At 35.5% G+C, this 18,433-nt stretch overlaps 2 protein-coding genes, 1 long non-coding RNA gene, 2 other non-coding genes and 1 pseudogene across 6 annotated transcripts in view; 2 read left to right on the top strand and 4 right to left on the bottom strand.

Annotated features, from left to right (window-relative positions):
• Positions 1 to 1,928, bottom strand: part of LOC127625325 (protein phosphatase Slingshot homolog 1-like) — a 36,716-nt gene extending 34,788 nt beyond the window's left edge. The window contains exon 1 of the mRNA XM_052100562.1: positions 1,759 to 1,928. Within this exon, the coding sequence (XP_051956522.1) occupies positions 1,759 to 1,821 (63 nt within the window). The 5' untranslated portion in view covers positions 1,822 to 1,928. The remainder of the gene's footprint in view (positions 1 to 1,758) is intronic.
• A 6,174-nt stretch (positions 1,929 to 8,102) lies between these two features.
• On the top strand, positions 8,103 to 13,662 carry LOC127625298 (nuclear speckle splicing regulatory protein 1-like; annotated as a pseudogene).
• A 473-nt stretch (positions 13,663 to 14,135) lies between these two features.
• Positions 14,136 to 15,263, bottom strand: LOC127625342 (uncharacterized). The gene is made up of 5 exons (XR_007968278.1): positions 15,054 to 15,263; positions 14,883 to 14,935; positions 14,725 to 14,780; positions 14,493 to 14,531; positions 14,136 to 14,292 (listed from the first exon to the last, which is right to left on the bottom strand). It is a non-coding gene; the product is annotated as an uncharacterized LOC127625342 (long non-coding RNA).
• Positions 14,368 to 14,442, bottom strand: LOC127625575 (small nucleolar RNA SNORD65). The gene has a single exon (XR_007968310.1). It is a non-coding gene; the product is annotated as a small nucleolar RNA SNORD65 (small nucleolar RNA).
• On the bottom strand, positions 14,605 to 14,678 carry LOC127625574 (small nucleolar RNA SNORD65). Its single transcript, XR_007968309.1, has one exon. It is a non-coding gene; the product is annotated as a small nucleolar RNA SNORD65 (small nucleolar RNA).
• Positions 15,264 to 18,161: 2,898 nt separating the features above from the next.
• The window catches only part of LOC127625117 (nuclear pore complex protein Nup98-Nup96-like), a 35,105-nt gene continuing 34,833 nt past the window's right edge, over positions 18,162 to 18,433 (top strand). For both annotated transcript variants that reach the window (XM_052100203.1, XM_052100202.1), the window contains exon 1: positions 18,162 to 18,327. The gene's annotated coding sequence lies outside the window, so the exon portion shown is untranslated. The remainder of the gene's footprint in view (positions 18,328 to 18,433) is intronic.

Here is an 18,433-nt window from a genome sequence, read left to right as displayed (position 1 = left end):
CACTGTATTTTGCATTATGGAAATGCATCACTACATGGAATCTGTGTTTGAATCGTTTCGCTTTGAGCAGCAAGTTCGTCACAATGCAGATCTACAAAATATTTGACTATCCATTGCCTATTCAATGTATACTTATCTTCAAACACCATTTTCTTAAAATAGTAAGACTTATTCATGTTAATAAATATTAACGTTTCAGCAGTCACATGCAATATAGTAGCAAATTAAACGTAATGGTTGTAACAAAGTCTGGGTTAACCCCTAATAATAAGTGTATGAGATCAGATTTGTTGTATGCATCCAAACCTGATATTCCTTGGAAATCAAACTTGAAAAAGACTCACAAGGCAGTTTCACTTGAGACTTCTTGCAGAAAACCCATGATACAAGACCTTATATACTAGACACTCAACCAACTTGCCTTTAGGAGATAATACTAAACACTTGTCTGCTGTTACTTACCAGACACTTTTTATTCTATTTGCATTAACATCAGGTTGGAAAGTCTTATTGGATTGTGTTGTACAAGGGGAAAATCTCAGAAAGTGATATTGGCTCTCAGGTCATGGATCGATCCTACCTGAAATCGAACCTGCAACCTATGTAACACTGATCTGGATTTTACCAATGCCACATCCATATAGAATAGCTGCAGTTTTCACTTTTCAGCCACTGAATAATTTATACTTAAATAATTTATTTTATAATGGTAAGGACAGATTTCCCCAAAAAAGTGACCTACAAATGTGACTAGGTCAGGTTAATTTAAAGGAATGGTTCACCAAAAAATGAAAATTCTCTCTTCATATACCTCACCTCATGCCATCCCAGATGTGTATGATTTTCTTCTGCAGAACACAAATTAAGATTTGTTGACGAATGTCTCGGCTCTGTGGGTCCATTCAATGCAAGTGAATGGTGGCCAGAACTTTGAAGCTTCAAAAAGTGCATAAATGTACAGAGAAAAAGGAGTAAAATTTGTATCTGTTTGCACCCAAAACCAATTGGATTGCTTCAGAAGATATTGAGTAACCTAACTGGAGTTGTATGGGTTACTTTTATTATGCATTTATGTGCTTTTGGAGCTTCAAAGTTTTGGTCACCATTCACTTTATCAAACTTCAGATCTGACAAATTCCTCTAAAAATCTGAAAGTCATACACATCTGGGATGGCATGCGAGTGAGTAAATGATGAGAGAATTTTCATTTGAATGTAAAATATACCTTTAAGTAAAAAGGTGTCCCCTGCTATTCTGTCAAGATCTAGTAATTTCACTACCCAACAGAATAAAACAGAAGTGTGTTTACTATTTTTCCTCAGTTTTGAAGGGGGCATCTGTGTTTACTTCCTGGTTCCAACAGGACTTCTGTTGTAAGACCAATCAAATCGTCGCCCTTTTTAAATTTCCATATAACTATTTGATTGAACGTAAAAATGAAGCTTTAATTCATTTGGGCAATGATCACCAAACACTTCCTGGCTGTGGCATGGTATTGCTAATAACCGGTACATTTAGTTTAACAACATCTCAACGACAGGTCTATTACAGTAATATTGTCGAGCCTGAATATATGTCGTACACTCGCCTGATCTCTGATAAGCCATATGGACAATAATGTAATACCAAGTCGATATTTCACGCATGCGTGTTTCTATAGCGTCTAAGGACAAACGGACTATAGGAAACAGCGGAAATGAACCCAAAACTACCGAGACGGTGGAAGGTGTCGGAGAAAAACAAAATGATGCCACTCACCGAAACGCAAGGGCTGGATGTTGCGCTTGGAGTAGGCGACCGCTGCACAGTTACCAACGCCATTCAGGCTCCGGTAAACGGATACCTGAGAGAAACTGGCGGTGGCAAGACAGACATAATTGTGTCAGGGTTTATCAGCTGCAGCTCGACCGTTCACTACTGCTCTCTGTCGCTTCCTCTCTGCGACCAATATGCGCATGCGCATGCGCCGAAACCGCCAGCTGTCAAGATTCAGTGGCCTCGCACGAGCCACTGGTTTACTGTGTTTACAGGACAACAAGCTTGACATTATTGGTTCTTTTATGTTTGAAAACTGTTTTTTTTTTTTTTTTTTTTGCTACAGTTGTCTCATATGTTTTTGTGGTTTAGGCTACCACAAAATATAATAATAATAATAATAGTTAAACCCTGGAGTTCACTTCGGTTCAGTTTATTAATACAGGAATAAAACAAAGGAAAAGAGTACAAAACTATGTTTTCAGGCGCCCATTCAGAAGACTTGATTTTCAATTAGTTTATGTACAGGCTAAGAAAAAAGTTAAACATAAAAAAAAGAGTTTAAAAGAATGCAGTAGTGAGTAAATATGAGAGGAAAAAACGATCGAGAATATCATTTAGAATATCATTTAGAAATTGAATCATGATAAAAGCTATCAACCCTGGTTCCTTGTTTGTTCTTCTGTTAATTTATTTATTTAAAATAAAATAATTGAGATAAAATGAAAACCTGATAAATAACTCGACCAGTTAAGAATGTTTCTCACAAATACAAACAGTAGCTCTGTGTTTTCTCAGACTTTGCAAACAGGAAATGGATAGACAGACAAGCTGTGACTTTTCGGTTTTAACCACCACTCCCACATTGCTGCTTCACAAGTGCCAAGCAAGTGCAGCATGTTATTCTCAAATATGAATAGATAGTTTTCGATTTTGCTTCACTGTTTTTTTTTTTTTTATTCACATAATTCACCATGCCTTGGACCAAGACCTCTTACAAAATTCCTTGTATCAATATCAATGTGCATACTTGCCTACCCCATCATACGCCATACAAACAAACCACTAGACTGTATGGCACATGTAATTTGTCACAACAGGGCAAAAAATTGTCAAAACACGATATCTATAAGATTCTTATTATTCTAATGGTTTTGTCTGTTCTGAAAGACTATTGCCAAATAAATAAAATGCTTGCCTCCAATTTAGAAGATGATACACCGTACTTGATCTGGATGTGGCGCAATCACTGATATATATAGATCAGTGGGTGCAATGCTAAAAAGGTTTGTCGCCATCTAGTGGCAGCACGTGCAATCAGCGTGTGCGTTGACCCGTTCCAGCTATATCGTTTAATTTCATGACCATTTAAATGCATAAAATGTATCATATTGTGATGAAAAGGTATTTACTACTATAATTATTAACAAAATGCGATATCTTTTCAACATAAAAAAAATTAAGCTTCAAAGAATACGCAAATTGTATCCTTTTCCTTGATTGGGAGATTTGGCAGATGGTGAAACACTTACTATTAACACTTATGGCGCTCCAGCTTAAACTCATAAATTACTTTTTATTTGTGTTATAATTAATTTATTCAATATAGAATCAATTCCATGCCACATATATTTGCAAAAATATAAAGTTTTGCAAAACAAAAAATGTATTGAGCAAACAAAAAAAAAAAAAATTTTAAACAAAAATGAAGTATCACAAACGTAAAATAAAGTATCGAGAGAAAAAAGAAAGTTTTGCAAACAAAAATAAAGAATTGCAAAATATAAATAAAATATAGCAAAAACCAAGATGTAATTAATTGCAAAAATCAATGACTGTTGTAAAATAATCTAAAGATCTTTTATCCTTTTTTATCTCTGCAACAGATTTTTAGGCAGCAATGATTTTGCCACACATCTTTTCTTTGCAACGCTCCTTTTAATCTGCATTTCCATCACGTGTGAGCTCGTGATACCGTTTTGCCTTTGCGCTTCAATTTTCTCTGCGTTTCACTTTATGGCACTGTTTTGACGTGGGGGTGGAGTCAGGGATTGGGGCGTGTACAACGGGCTCAGTGATGCCTCTCTGGAAGTTACGTCATTAGCTTGAGACACGGATCAAACATCATGGCTGAGCACAGGCATGCAGGTGGATCTCAGGTATATAAAGTTGATTGTTTAAGGAAACTCATTTTAAAATATTCAATGGGGTATACCCGTCAAGTGAATTTTTAAGACAACGGTTTAATTTTGAAGAAAATGCCTGTACTTTTTGTCAAATTGACAGAGACGTTCTGATCATCTTTTTTCTCGTTTTTCTTCAAATACTTTTTGGGAAAATATGTCTTATTGGTTGAATCAAAGATTCACTCACTGCCCACTTTTGCTAGGAAACATGTTATGTTTGGAGTGCTGTTGGACGAGAAAAGAAATGAATTTCTTATTAATGTAATGTTGATACTGGGCACATTTTTCATTCATAAGTCCAAATGTATGAAGACGAAACCTTATTTTTCTGTATTTAAAAGAGAATTGATTTGTAATTTCTTTCCAGCGTTGGAATGTATGTAAAGTAAAAAGGCCCAGAAATTGGCTGGAATAATAAGAGACCTTGAGCTCTTAAAAGAGGAATAAAGAGACCCCTCTGTATTTGTATTTTTTATTTTATACATTTATTTATTTTAACTGATATGTGCCTTGCTTAATACTCATTTACCTGTACTTACCAATGCCATTGTAGATGTACATTCTGTTTTTTTGTTCTGTTCTTGTTCAATAAAAAAAAAAAAAAAAAATTGTTTCCTTTTATTTAATTAGCATTAAATGTGCTTTAACAGCGTTTGCTTCAGATAAAGAAGTTAGAGATCAGTTAAAGCGGTGGATTTATTAGCCATACTCGCTAACATAGCCAGCATCTGCAGTTTATTCTCTCTCGATTGATTCTTTTATTTTATAGATTATAATTGTCTATACCATAGTATGTTGTCTTCTAAAAAATGTAAACTCCATATTTAAAAATATATAAACAGATGTTACATTATCACTGTTAAAGGAGACAATAAATAGATTACAAATAAAAAGTTAAACGATCGTAACAAATAAGCATCCCAGGAAACGATCTACAAACAATAAAAGAACATCACTTATGTTAATTGTGCAAAAGCAAAACAAATTTAACAGATTGATTCATAAAGAGTAGGTGCTGATAACCTGGTTATATCCTGCTCTACTCGAGGCAGAGAAACAGCAGGAGAAAGCTGTTGTTGTTGCTGCTGACCCTGAGCTGCCTGAATATGACCGAAGCTTTGAGTCAGAACACTAATAAGATTCGTCACGACATCTGGATATTCTCTCTGCTAAATGTGACATTGCAAATCATTACATGAGATGACCTAGATACACGTACATTTACTGTGAGCATTGTAAGAACTTAAGTAGCTTGTGAACAGGTTCGTTGAGCAATGGAGGAGTCAGGAGACAGCGAAGCAGGTTTGAAATCAGCACTTTAATTTCTTTCACGAACATACTACGGTCACCGCCGTAGAAATGTAAACATAAACAAAACAATATCACACTCAGTCTGTGGAGCTTTCTGGATCCACTCCCTCTCGACACTTGGCGTCCCTTTAAATGTCTTTCTCCGTATCACTACAACAAGACACAGGTGTTAGAGATAATTACAAACCAGGTGACAAGCCTTACCGCTCTCTCTCTCTCCCGTAGACTGACACACGACCACGCCCCCATGCCACATAGCTGTATAACCAGTGACATGCGGTGATGTCTTAAAGAGGCTAGGCACTGAGTTATGAAAGCCAGATTACCTGATTTATTGTTTACGTAATAACAGTGAACGTTACGCACAAGCGCGGCATATCAAGAAATGTAAAAATCAGGATGTATATCGTGTACTCTCTCTCTCTCTCTCTCTCTATCACAGACATACGCACTCACACACACAAGCGCGTAAACAGTGAACGTTACGCACAAGCGCGGCATATCAAGAAATGTATATGTATTTTATATATGTTTTATATATAATATATACGATTTTGTTAATATATCTTCATTAGATATTATTATACAAAATTCAGTAGTCAAAACACAGAACTTATAACAGAACATAAGTTGTTTATTTTTTACAACATTATGTGCTTATTTTTTTATGTGCAATCTTCATCTTTATAACAGAAGATACAATACAACAATCCTTTACCTTTTCATTGTGGTAGGTTATATACAGCTTCCTTTGCTCGTCAAGTGCAAGGTCGATCCGAGATTTTCCAAAGATTTTCAGTGTAATTTGACACTGGATGTGAGCTGACGACTTTTCATGCTTGGTTAAAGCTGCTAGCAGGTTGTTCAAATCACAATATCCCGCTGAAGTCCAAACAGTCTGACTGGTTGAAAAAAGCAGGCAGGGATAGCAGTACAGCCGCTGATTGTTAGCACAGCCACATAGCCAATCTTTTCTTACATACCAATCAGTTTGAAATGATCGGATAATTTTTGGGCCCTTTTGCTGTTCTAGTCCATCTAAGGCTGGCGTAGACCTCCCTCTTGCAATTAACTCATATTTGGAATTAAAATCGAGCTTGGAAGTTGGCAAATGTCCAGGAATATCTCGATTTTAATTGGTCCATGTCTGATACGTAACGGAGATGATTACGGGCATAACATATTTACGTCAAAAGTCATAGCAGATTTGTGCTTTTTGCCGTACATGTTAAAGAATACAGGATCGAAGTGCGCATGCGCAACATGGGTTTTCCGCGTGTCGTCTGCAATGAATGGACCGTAAAAGCACTGCTTATTCTACCATTTGTTTTTAGTTGATTATGCGTAACTGCTACATTTGTCATCATAACGTCTAAACAATTGGAATAACACACATATTGCATATATAAATCACAAGAATAAAAAGTAAAAATACAAATACAAGTTTATTATTTAATAAACATTTTATTTTTGAATTTTGGCAGGGTAGGCAGTGCCTAGTTTGCCTACCCAGACCGCACGTCAGTGTGTATAACGCAGGGTTAAGAATATAGGGGATGTGAACATTTTATATTTCAAAACTTTATTTTTAAAGACAGAACACATGCACGTTTGTTACGATCGTTTAACTTTTTATTTGTAATCTATTTATTGTCTCCTTTAACAGTGATAATGTTACATCTAAATATGGAGTTTACATTTTTTTAGAAGACAACATACTATGGTATAGACAATTATAATCTATAAAATAAAAGAATCAATCAATAGTCCAATCAATTGAGAGAGAATAAACTGCAGATGCTGGCTATGTTAGCGAGTATGGATAATAAATCCACCGCTTTAACTGATCTCTAACTTCTTTATCTGAAGCAAATGCTGTTAAAGCACATTTAATGCTAATTAAATAAAAGGAAACAATCAACTTTATATACCTGAGATCCACCTGCATGCGTTTGCTCAGCCATGATGTTTGATCCGTGTCTCAAGCTAATGACATAACTTCCAGAGAGGCATCACTGAGTCCGTTGTACACGCCCCAATCCCCTGACTCCACCCCCACGTCAAAACAGTGCCATAAAGTGAAACGCAGAGAAAATTGAAGCGCAAAGGCAAAACGGTATCACGAGCTCACACGTGATGGAAATGCAGATTAAAAGGAGCATTGCAAAGAAAAAGATGTGTGGCAAAATCATTGCTGCCTAAAAATCTGTTGCAGAGATAAAAAAGGATAAAAGATCTTTAGATTATTTTACAACAGTCATTGATTTTTGCAATTAATTACATCTTGGTTTTTGCTATATTTTATTTATATTTTGCAATTCTTTATTTTTGTTTGCAAAACTTTCTTTTTTCTCTCGATACTTTATTTTACGTTTGTGATACTTAATTTTTGTTTTAATTTTTTTTTTTTTTTTGTTTGCTCAATACATTTTTTGTTTTGCAAAACTTTATTTTATTTTGCAATACTTTATATTTTTGCAAATATATGTGGCATGGAATTGATCCCATAATTCTACGTAAAGTATACTAACATTTTCATACATTACGAACACTCAACAGAAATCTTGCCATTTTCGGTTGTGAATTCAATTGCCGATTCACATACAACACTTATACAACAATGTATACATATAATTAGTGTGGTCATATTTAAACGTTAATACATTATATATATATATATATATATATATATATATATATATATATATATATATATATATATATATATATATATAAATAAATGTGTATTATTTATATATACATAAAAAAATAAAATTCTATTCTTAATCTTACTTTTGTTAGATGTTAAATTATCGAATCTGCGAGTCATCGAAGATTCATTAAAACAAGATGGCGACCTCCAGTAAACAGTAAGTACTCTCAAGCTCATATACTGTAATTCATACACATAGACAATATATTTCTCCTAACGGCTGATATGAAGATTGTACTTTGATAAATAGTATCTTGATAAGAATTTGTCTAGTCAAAAATTGTCCGAACTCCCAGGCTAATGCTGCTATCCCCAATACACATAGTGACATAATCGGCAACAAATAATAACATTGTACAGGCCAACACATGTTGCATTTTACATTTATTGCCTAGATAAAAAGAGAAAAATATGAAACCAGGTCTTGATTAATTGTACAAACCACAGCATGTTGAGCTGAAGATACATTAAAAATTAATGGTAACAATATGATACTTAGAAGTACTCTTATATTAATTTCAGGTATGGGCTCATTTTGCCACAGAAGAGAACATCAAAATCAGCACCTGTCATCCGCCCTTCTGAGTTTGGAGATGATTCTGATGATGAGGTGACGGCTCATATTATTGTCCTTGTCTCTTTGTCTGTAGTTCAATCAAACCTGCACAACATTGTAAAACAATAAAGTCTGTTATATCCTAGACCTCTGTTGGGGAGAGCTTGCAGAAGGAGGCAGTCAAAAAGAAGATGATGAAGCAGGTGGGGATGGAAGACGGGGTAGACAAAGAACATACATGCACAATTACAAGGTTTATGGGGTTGATAACTATGTTGTTTGTATATTTCTTCAGACACGCCTTTAGATGCAAAAGGCACTTGAGGAGGACAGCACTGTGTATGACTATGACAGTGTATACAATGATATACAGAAGCAGAGATTGGAGAGCAATAAGAAAATGCTTGGTGGCACAGAATGCAAAGTACTTTAAAATCAAGCTAAATTCTTTATCCATTCAGTACAGACAAACCAATATCAATGTTAGAGTCATTTATAGTGTAAGTCTAGTATCTGTATAGCTGTTATATTTGAGTATATTTATTATATTGCTTTGCCAAGAGATTTCGTTTTTTTCCTACTAATAGCAATTAAACATCTTTTGGCACTTTTCCACTGCATGTTACAACTCCACTCGCTCTACTTTTATGAGCTTGCTTTTCCACTGCTGTTTAGTGCCGCCTCAACATGGGTGGGATTATAGGCAGATCATCATAGTTGTGACATTTCTACTGCCGTGACATCATCTTAAACGTGACACAAAACAATATCACGACCACTAGCTGTTAGCTACTAGCTCATTGTGCTGTATAAAGTAGTTGTTGCATGGTGATTTTACACAAGTGTAACAGTTAAATTGGCCTGGTTGTTTTAGAAGCAAGCTTCCAGTAGCTGGTCAACTAAATAAAGTGAAGCTTTCAAGCAGAGTATAGAGTTAACGTACCATCCTCCATCGTGGACTCCAGCTGTGGCTGAGTCCAGGGCACTCTCCCTCCCATTGCTCGCCGGTCTAGATCGCGTCCATTTAGTCAATCCACTTCCACTTTTCCTTGATGGTTCTGTAGTCACTTTTAGTTTATTTTTTAACATTTCCTTACACTGTTGGTAGGTCTGGTGGCAGCCGTGTGCAGCTTCCTGAAAGAGACTTCCAGAGAGGAACGTCTGCACCTTGTTTATTGACCACGCTGTGGTTTTGCGCACAGCCATTTCTTTTTACAATTTGAAAGTCGCTTGAACAAATTATACTACCATCGCTGTAGCTAACTTTAAAACTAGCAGGTTGATGTCCTGTGTCACAAATCCAGTGACACTGGTAGTGACGATTCTCTCTGACAATCAGTGGTCTGCAGGGTTTTGACGTCACATTTAGTATCGGCTTGGCTCGCTTGGAACCTCAACCAAGGTGGTACTAAAAAAAGTACCAGGTACTTCGGTACAGTGGAAAACCCCAAAAAAGGGAGCGGAGTTGAGTTGTACCGTGCAGTTGAAAAGCCCCATTTATTAATTGTTTTTATAGCCCTTTACAACAATTTTAACATAAACAATCTTTTTGTTCTTTTAGCCCAAGTACGTAAACCAGCTGATCCGAGTGGTGTAGGAGAGGAAAAAGGAACAAGAGCGACGTGACGAGACGAGAGGGTGATCCAGAAGGAGAGAGACGCGGAGGGTGAGAAGTTTGCAGATAAAGAGGCTTTTGTCACTTCAGCATATCGGCAGAAGCTTAAAGAAAGACAGGAGGAGCTGGAGAGAGAAAGGAGAGAAGCAGAGTTGAAAGGTGAGGTCTTGAAATGCAATGCATTGTTGTTGTTATTATTAATGGAATGTTCTGACTTCAATACAAGTTAAGCACAATCGACAGCATTTATGGCATAATGTTGATTACCACAAAGATGAATTTAAACTCCTTTAAAAAACAAAAATCAAGGTTACAGTGAGGCACTTACAATGAAAGTGAATGTGGCCAATTTTTGGAGGGTTTAAACAGAAATTTGAAGCTCATTTATTATTTGAGCTGTAAAATTGTTTAAATCGTCATTTTAGGGTTTGTTGACATTACATTGTCATAGTAACAAAGTGGTAAAGTTGGCTATACATTTCCACAGAAAAGGTTAGTAAGTGACTATCACACTAAAGTCATGTTTACCTGCATATTAGTTATGTCTTATGGATATACTTTTGAAAAAGTGAGAATTTATACCTTTAAAAATTGGCCCCATTCACCTCCATTGTAAGTGCCTCTCTGTAACCCAGATTTTTGCTTTTTTTAAAGAAAAGGAGGGGCAAGTCAATACATTTTTGTGGTAATCAATATTATGCCACAAGTGCTGTTGATTGAGCTTAACTTGTATTGAACCCGGAATATTCCTTTAATATTAAAGAGGACATTACTGATAAATGTATTTTTCACTTTTAGCTGTCTTGGATGTGAATAAGCAGAAAGATCTCAGTGGATTTTATAGACATCTTCTCAATCAGACAGTTGGAGAGGAGGCAGTGCCTTATCGTTCTGCATTAAGGTGAGGCATACATTGGAGGCTACATTAAATATAGATGTAGGGCTGGGCAATACGGTGATGTAGTGTTGCTATGATATTCAATCTAAAGAGATTTTGCTATATCATGTATATTGCAGTATGTAAATATCATTTGTGCAGCATTTGCATATCTATCAGTGGGCAGGGCTTCACGTGGGACTAAGAGAATTGAAGAGACATGGACAGGGGTTTTTTTGGCATTGAAAATGTCAGTAAAATTCAGCAAATTCAATGACATTCATCTTATGGACATTACTTCATATGCGCTAAATTAGCTTTTTATCTTACGCATGCATCTGTTACACGTTGAGTGTTGCAGTCGCTATCTCTGGAGCACATAAATGTGCACAAGTGCAGCAGGCTTCCTGATATTTATGCTCGAGACAAGAGAGCGCAGAGCGGGATCACACGTGGTTAAGATGACAAAACTTAAGTGATACTTTTGAATTATACTAAAATTCATAGAACTGTGCTGCACTTTGTTTTTCTTTTTCTCACTTTAAAGTGCTATGGAAGAAAATCAAACAGCTAGACAGCCCAACAGTCTAACCACCACTTATGAGGTCAAAAGCAACAACACTGTTATATGTAAAATGTAGGAGTTTTTTAACTAAACATTATAATTTTTATTTTTATTCTGTTGGAATAATATTTGATATTAGGAAACAAACTGGCCATGTTTGCCTTCAGATATTCATTTAACTCTATAAAGATTAAGTGTTTATTTTTTAGGATTTTTTACTGATGTATTATTTTCTTTGTTGCATTGCTTTGAGAAGATGTTGAGTTTCTTGAGGAAAGTTTAGAATAATAATAATATTGGTCAACAACATATCCAACTGAAATGTGACTGAAATTTAACTGAAATTAAAAATAATTTAAAATTAATAGTTTTTTTTTTTTTACTTATGTTTGTCAGGTTCCAAATAAAGAAAAAATTATAAAAGCTTATAAAACTATTCATATTGTGTTTCATATAGATATAAGATTTTTGTCGTATTGCCCACCCCTACAGTATATAGATGGGTGCTAAATAAGCAGCAACTTCAAAAATAAAAGTGAGCAAAAACACCATTATGTACACATAGTGGCATCAATATCAAAGGTAAATGGTCTTTTGATATTTTGGGCCATTTTGTTTTATTAACTGTACCACATGGATGGCAGTTTATCTCTACAGTACGTGTTGAAGTTATGTAAATTGACATGTACATTTGAGAGGGTGTAAGGTGGACGAGAAGCACCACTCAAATAAAAACTATTAGGAGATATTGTAAGGCTCATTATGGCAATAGTTATTTGGGCTAAAAGAGCCAATTGCTTTTTTGATAGTTTTTCTACTTGAGAACATACATGCACATTAACTGGAACAGCCTGAAAATATTTTTATATAAGAATATATATATATATATATATACACACACACACACTGATCAGGGATTTTTATGTAAATCGATATAATATAAATAAAAGTGAGACGTTTTCTTGTTTGCATATATGCCTTTTCACTCATTTAATTGAGACACTCATGTAGACTTGATAAAATGATGAAAGAACAACCTGTTTTTTTTTAGAGAGGAGAAAGCTACAGGAGAGGTCACCAACTCCAGAATCCCCCACAAAACAAAGAGAGAATGAGGCTAAATCCCACAGTGATGAGGACCAGAGTGCCAAAAATGCAAGGTTCACCAAGGCCGCTACAAAAAGCAACCACTCAAAACGGCAATACAGACAAAAGTCTCCTCTTTCAGACAGCGAGGATGAGCGAAAAGGGAACGAAAAGAGGCCAAAGAAAGGAGTCACAAAGAAAGAGACAAGGGAAAAGAGATAGAGAAGACAAGCTCAGTCACCAAAAAGAGGACAGGAACTGCAAAAGAGACAGGGAATGAAATAGGGAGAGAGAAAATGACAGAAGCAGAGAAAGAAAGAAAGAAGACAGAGGCCAGGACCGGAAGAAAAAGAGGACAGAGATAAAGAAGACTGACATGGTAAAAGAGACAAAAGAGAAAGCAGTCCTAAAGACAGAGAACAAAACCGAAAAGAACAAGAGCGAGACAGTCAGGAGAAAATCCCAAAAGACAGTGAATGGAATCAGAAAGGAGAGCAAGAGATGGAGTGGGACAGAGATAGCCATAAAATGGACAACAAAAGGAAAAACAGGGATGAAGAAAAGCAAGAGAGAAGAGTGACAGTGATAAGGATAAAGAAAAGGCTGTGGAAGCTGAAGACAAAAGTCACACAAACCAGGAACCCAGTAAATTTGCAAAACGCAGCTGTGAACAGACTGCAAATTCAGCCAGGGACAGATATCTGGCCCGGCTGCTTGCCCGTTCTGCTGCAAAGCCGTATGTTGAAAAACAGGAAGACTATAGAAGCGATTTGAATTTGAGCTTAAGATATCTTACCACCCCTAATGCACATTGTGTTGACCTCTCCAAGACAGGTTGTAAGGGTTTAGTCAAGGCAATTAATTGGAATGCTTGCCTAAATGTTTATGACTGCATGAATGGCTAATGGGCACATTTTTTGGGAAGATATGGGTTTACAATGTTATTTTCTTGTATATTTAAATGTACAGAATGTGTTAATAAACGAATATGTTGAGAGTCATGGCACAAATTCTTGGTTACGTTGCTCGAGTACATTTTTCCCAACACTACATATCCCTTCTCTGACACACCCATTTTTCTAGGAAAAGGGTCAGTACACACTGCTCTGCTGTGACTGCCACTGGTCTCAATTTTACAATTGCTTATTACCGATCACCCATATTACAATGACTTCAGATATTACACTGTTCATTTGGACAGAGTTGATGTACAGCATCACCATTTTCTCAGAATCATGGTCCAAATCAGTGGCTTCCACTAACTAGAATGACCATTTACATTAATTGCATAATCCCCCCCCATAAAGTAAAATCTGCCCAACATCTTTGTTTTGCACAGCATTCATTGGGGTTTGGATAAAAATAGTGTAAATTAAACATGCCAAATCTCCATGTAAACGATCCCCTACATTTTATTTTATTTTTTTTTTTTAATACCTCCCCCACAAAACATGGACAGAGAAATGTGACGAAGCATTTAAATGAGAACTTTAATTGTTTTTTGAGAACGTTACACAAATACACAAGTATGAAATCCTTAAAAGGACACGCAGAGGAATTTAAATCTAAAAAGGCAGATGACTCCAAGGCTCAAGATGGTTTGTGTCCCAGTTTCCCCTTGTATAAATCTGGTGGGGAAGAAAGAACACAAAGTAGTTATTTGCAGGCCATAAATAACAGAAACCTAAAGATGTTCTTGTTCAGGTCAGAAAACCGTTAATCACCACTGGTCAATCTGCCGGTAATTCCAGCTATAATCAGTTTAGGTTTCATCATAGTATTGAGCTTGGACAATATCTCAAATAAACAATATTCCTGTATAACTCACCGAACTCAATGGGTGACGCCCTTAAAAAAAAAAAAAAACCTGAGAAGACAGACAAACTCGTATAAGTAACGGACCATAAAATGCAGCATGTTACTTTATGGTAATTTAGTGTGCTCAGAAAACCGATCATCACCACTGAAAAATCTGACGGTAATTCCAGCTATTTCAGTTTGGATTTCATCATAACAAATTATGGAAATTCTTATTAGAAGAAGTGAAGGAAAACTATTACCTGCATTTCTGGACGACATTCAGTCACTTAATTGGGGACAAAATGCAACGTGGAATCTGTGGAGCATAATTAAAATACCCTTAAAATAACCGACTTTTCAGAGACACAGAAAAGCTGTGGGATAATAATTTAGATCACGGAATGTTGCAAGAACTCACCCTTCAGATACATTACATTTGCTCAGAGCAGACGGTCACCTTCACAGAAAATCCTTTGAATGTTGAAGAAAATCGTTAATAAATAATTGACCGATAAACGCACTGGATTAAAACATAAACAAGTCACATTGCTCAAATAGATACATGTTTGGTAGTTAGGTGTTTACTTACCTTTGAGTAGTTCATCTGACCACGTGGTTACACTTCACCGTATTCAAGTTATAGAACACAAAACCTCTTTAAGACATCTAGAATAACAAACAATGAGCCAATAACGGCTTTTGTCATTATCAAAATCGTCTATCTTAACTGTTTTTGTTCCACCTATTCTTATTGTTCCACCCATTCTTATTGTGCCACCATATACCACAGAGAGCAGACCTGAAAGAACTTCCGTATGGTCGCCATGTGGCTTATATACGGATCGCTCTATGACGTATATCTTCCTCTTCTTCTGGTATTCGACAGCTGAACAGGATCCGCTAATTGCTGCACTCTATTGGCCTAATATAACTTACATCCTCAAATAATAAATTGTAAAGTTATGTTTCTGGTTAAATATAATCAAAAGCCGTTGTAGCATCTTTGTATCACATAAAATAATTTGGACTTCTCCCTACAAAAAATAAAATCGTGGTTACAGCAATGCACTTACAATGGAAATGAATGCTGCCTTTTCATATATATTAAAGTAGACACTGTTTCAAAAGTATATCCTCAAGACATGAACAGTATACGTAATTATAACGTGATTTGAGTGTGATAAAATCTCTATAACTCCATATAGATAAGGTTAGTAGGCAATTTCATCATACTAAAATCATTATAACACCTACAATGTTTATATTTTGTGTGTGTTTTAGTTAACTTCCATTGTAAGTGCCTGAAAGGGATAGTTCACCCAAAAATGAAAATTCTCTCATTATTTAATGACCCACATGCCATCCCAGATGTGTAGGATTTTCTTTCTTCTGCAGAACACAAATGAAGATAAAATAATACATCAGCTCTGTAGGTCCATACAATGCAAGTGAATGATGGCAAGGGTGAGAAACAGATCAATAAGTCATTTATTATTATTATTATATATCTCCACCTTTGACCAGCCTTGACCAGTAGGTGGCTGAATGTGAAAGCCACTTCCACACCAGAATAAGGAATGAAAGTGAAAGTGCAAATTTATAGTAAAAAAGGACTTATATATCTGTTTCTCACCCACACCTATCATATGTCCTTTTTTGGACCTTCAAATTTCTGGCCACCATTTACTTGTATTGTAAGGATATACAGAGCTGAGATATTCTTCTAAAAACCTTCATATGTGTTCTGCAAAAGACATATACATCTGATAGCATATACGGTTGAGTAAATTATGTGACAGTTTTTAATTTTGGGTGAACTGTCCGTTTAACCACGATTGTAGCTTCTTTTTTAAAAGTGCACTCAGTCATTTTTCCCTCTTTAAAACAATTATAGGCTACACCTTAAGAAATGAACATTTTGCAACATAGCCTAGGCATTAAATCATGAGCACTCACATGAGATGAAGAATCCAGTCCTCTCAATGACCTTATAAAAGCCGTTTTATTCTACATGTAGATGGTCCCCTCATGGGGTCTGCCATATTAGGATCACACGACCAGCCAAATACTGCTCGATTAATGTCAGTGTCCGCCCTGTTATTGGACACCTTCAAATGTGGATTAAATGAATCATTGTTGATAGCGAATTTCAATTTTTTTTACTGTAACTGAAAACTTTTGTGTTTTAATGATGCTACATACAGCACTCTAGGTGTAAGTCCAAGACGACATGCATTATTGGACTTTTAAATAAACGAGGGACAAGTCTAAATAATTGTTTTGTGGTAAACAACATTATGCTGTCGATTGATCTTAACTTGTATTGAACCCAGATCATTCTTTTAATCCAGTATTGGTCCCTCAAAACTGATCATGGAATGTTATCATTTTTACAATAATTTCTCTACATTCATATATTCAAGCAAATATGGTGTATCTCTCTGTTGTTCACCACAAAACCCAATGCTGCATCTCGGATATCTTCTCTATCTAAAGGCTGTGTCATAAACACAATAACTGACATCATAATTCTTAAACATTTGAAGAACTCATAAATCGTTTTGAATATGTGTAGCAATACAAACATCACACACTTTTTAATCCCTTTTAAAACATAAAATCAGACTAAAGAAACATAAATGTTAATATTTAGAAACTAAATGAACATATTAACATCAAGAAAGCTTTTGAACAGGACCTACTTATTCAGTAGTTAGGCCTAATAGTCCTGTAATAATATCTCATAAGCATTATTATTAAAATACATTTGAAACACTATATAAACCATCGCTCTTTAACTAAAAGGACATTTTGTAGATTACCTGGTTGATCCAGAACAATGCCAATGTACAGCTGCGGTCCAAACTAAACTTTGGTCAAGTACTTTATTTTACTGGAGAGCATGGGTGGACACATCCTTATGGAAAGGACTTCTGGAAAGAATTATATATAGGATTATATATACTCCATGAAAAATAAAACTTATAAAATTAACATTACTTTTATGTAAGTTATTTTGTGTAAATAATATCCATCACTCAATTAGTTAAGGCTATTATTTTTAAGATGGTATGGATTAGATGAGATGGATGATATAAAGGTGTTAATCCTTTGTGGACAATTTCATATACACAAAGGCAAGAGTACCGTTTCAAAACCCAACATTAGGCTTTTCAGTTTTGATTTAGAATTATTTTATGACTCCATGTGGTCTGCTTTAGACAAGAAAGCGATCAAAACATCTCTTTTATTAAAAATAATTATTGACTCCTTGGAAAGATAACTGTTCAAGATGTGGTGTTGTTATTTTACATGTGGAACTTTATTCATGTGCTTTAAATTTGTATTCAATTAGTCACATGTTTATTTTATGTCGCGTTATATTCCATGTACTGGTTCAAAATTCAAAATAAAAGCATTAAAAAAAGACTGTGGATTCCAAAACAAATAATTTCCTTCGTTTCAAAACAGTTATTTTATATAAAACAACCCTGATTTCGGAATCGGATACTATCACACTAATACTATTTTTACCATATGTCAGCAGAAGTAGTAAGCCAGTGTAGTACTAGTTACACTGCTACCTACCCTGTGCCTCAAGCGCCAAAGCGAATCAAAAAGAAAATAAAAGCGGAAATTATCACGTGGTACGTGATGACATCAGAGGTCTAAATATGACGCAGGTTGCCATCCGTTAGCTAGCTACGTTGTTTCCCTCCATCAACATTGAGCAGAGTCGTAAAGTCGGTTAGTTCATGTCCAAAACCGACAGCAACGGACTCAAGTTGGCCATAGAAACCGAGTCTTTCGAGTGAAGATCTGTTTACCTGACGTTTGAGAAAGGAAACGCTGCAGAATAAACGGTAAGATTAAGTAAACCAGTTTGTTAGTTTTAATGCGTTGAAACCGATTGCTAGCAGGTTAGCATTAAGCAAGTCATGTGAATTTAAAGCAAAAGTTTGGGTCATA

The sequence above is a fragment of the Xyrauchen texanus genome, chromosome 31 (assembly GCF_025860055.1).
Source record: "Xyrauchen texanus isolate HMW12.3.18 chromosome 31, RBS_HiC_50CHRs, whole genome shotgun sequence".
Lineage (NCBI taxonomy): Eukaryota > Metazoa > Chordata > Actinopteri > Cypriniformes > Catostomidae > Xyrauchen > Xyrauchen texanus.
Note: the sequence above shows the minus strand (reverse complement) of the source record. Positions and strands in the feature narration are given on the sequence as shown.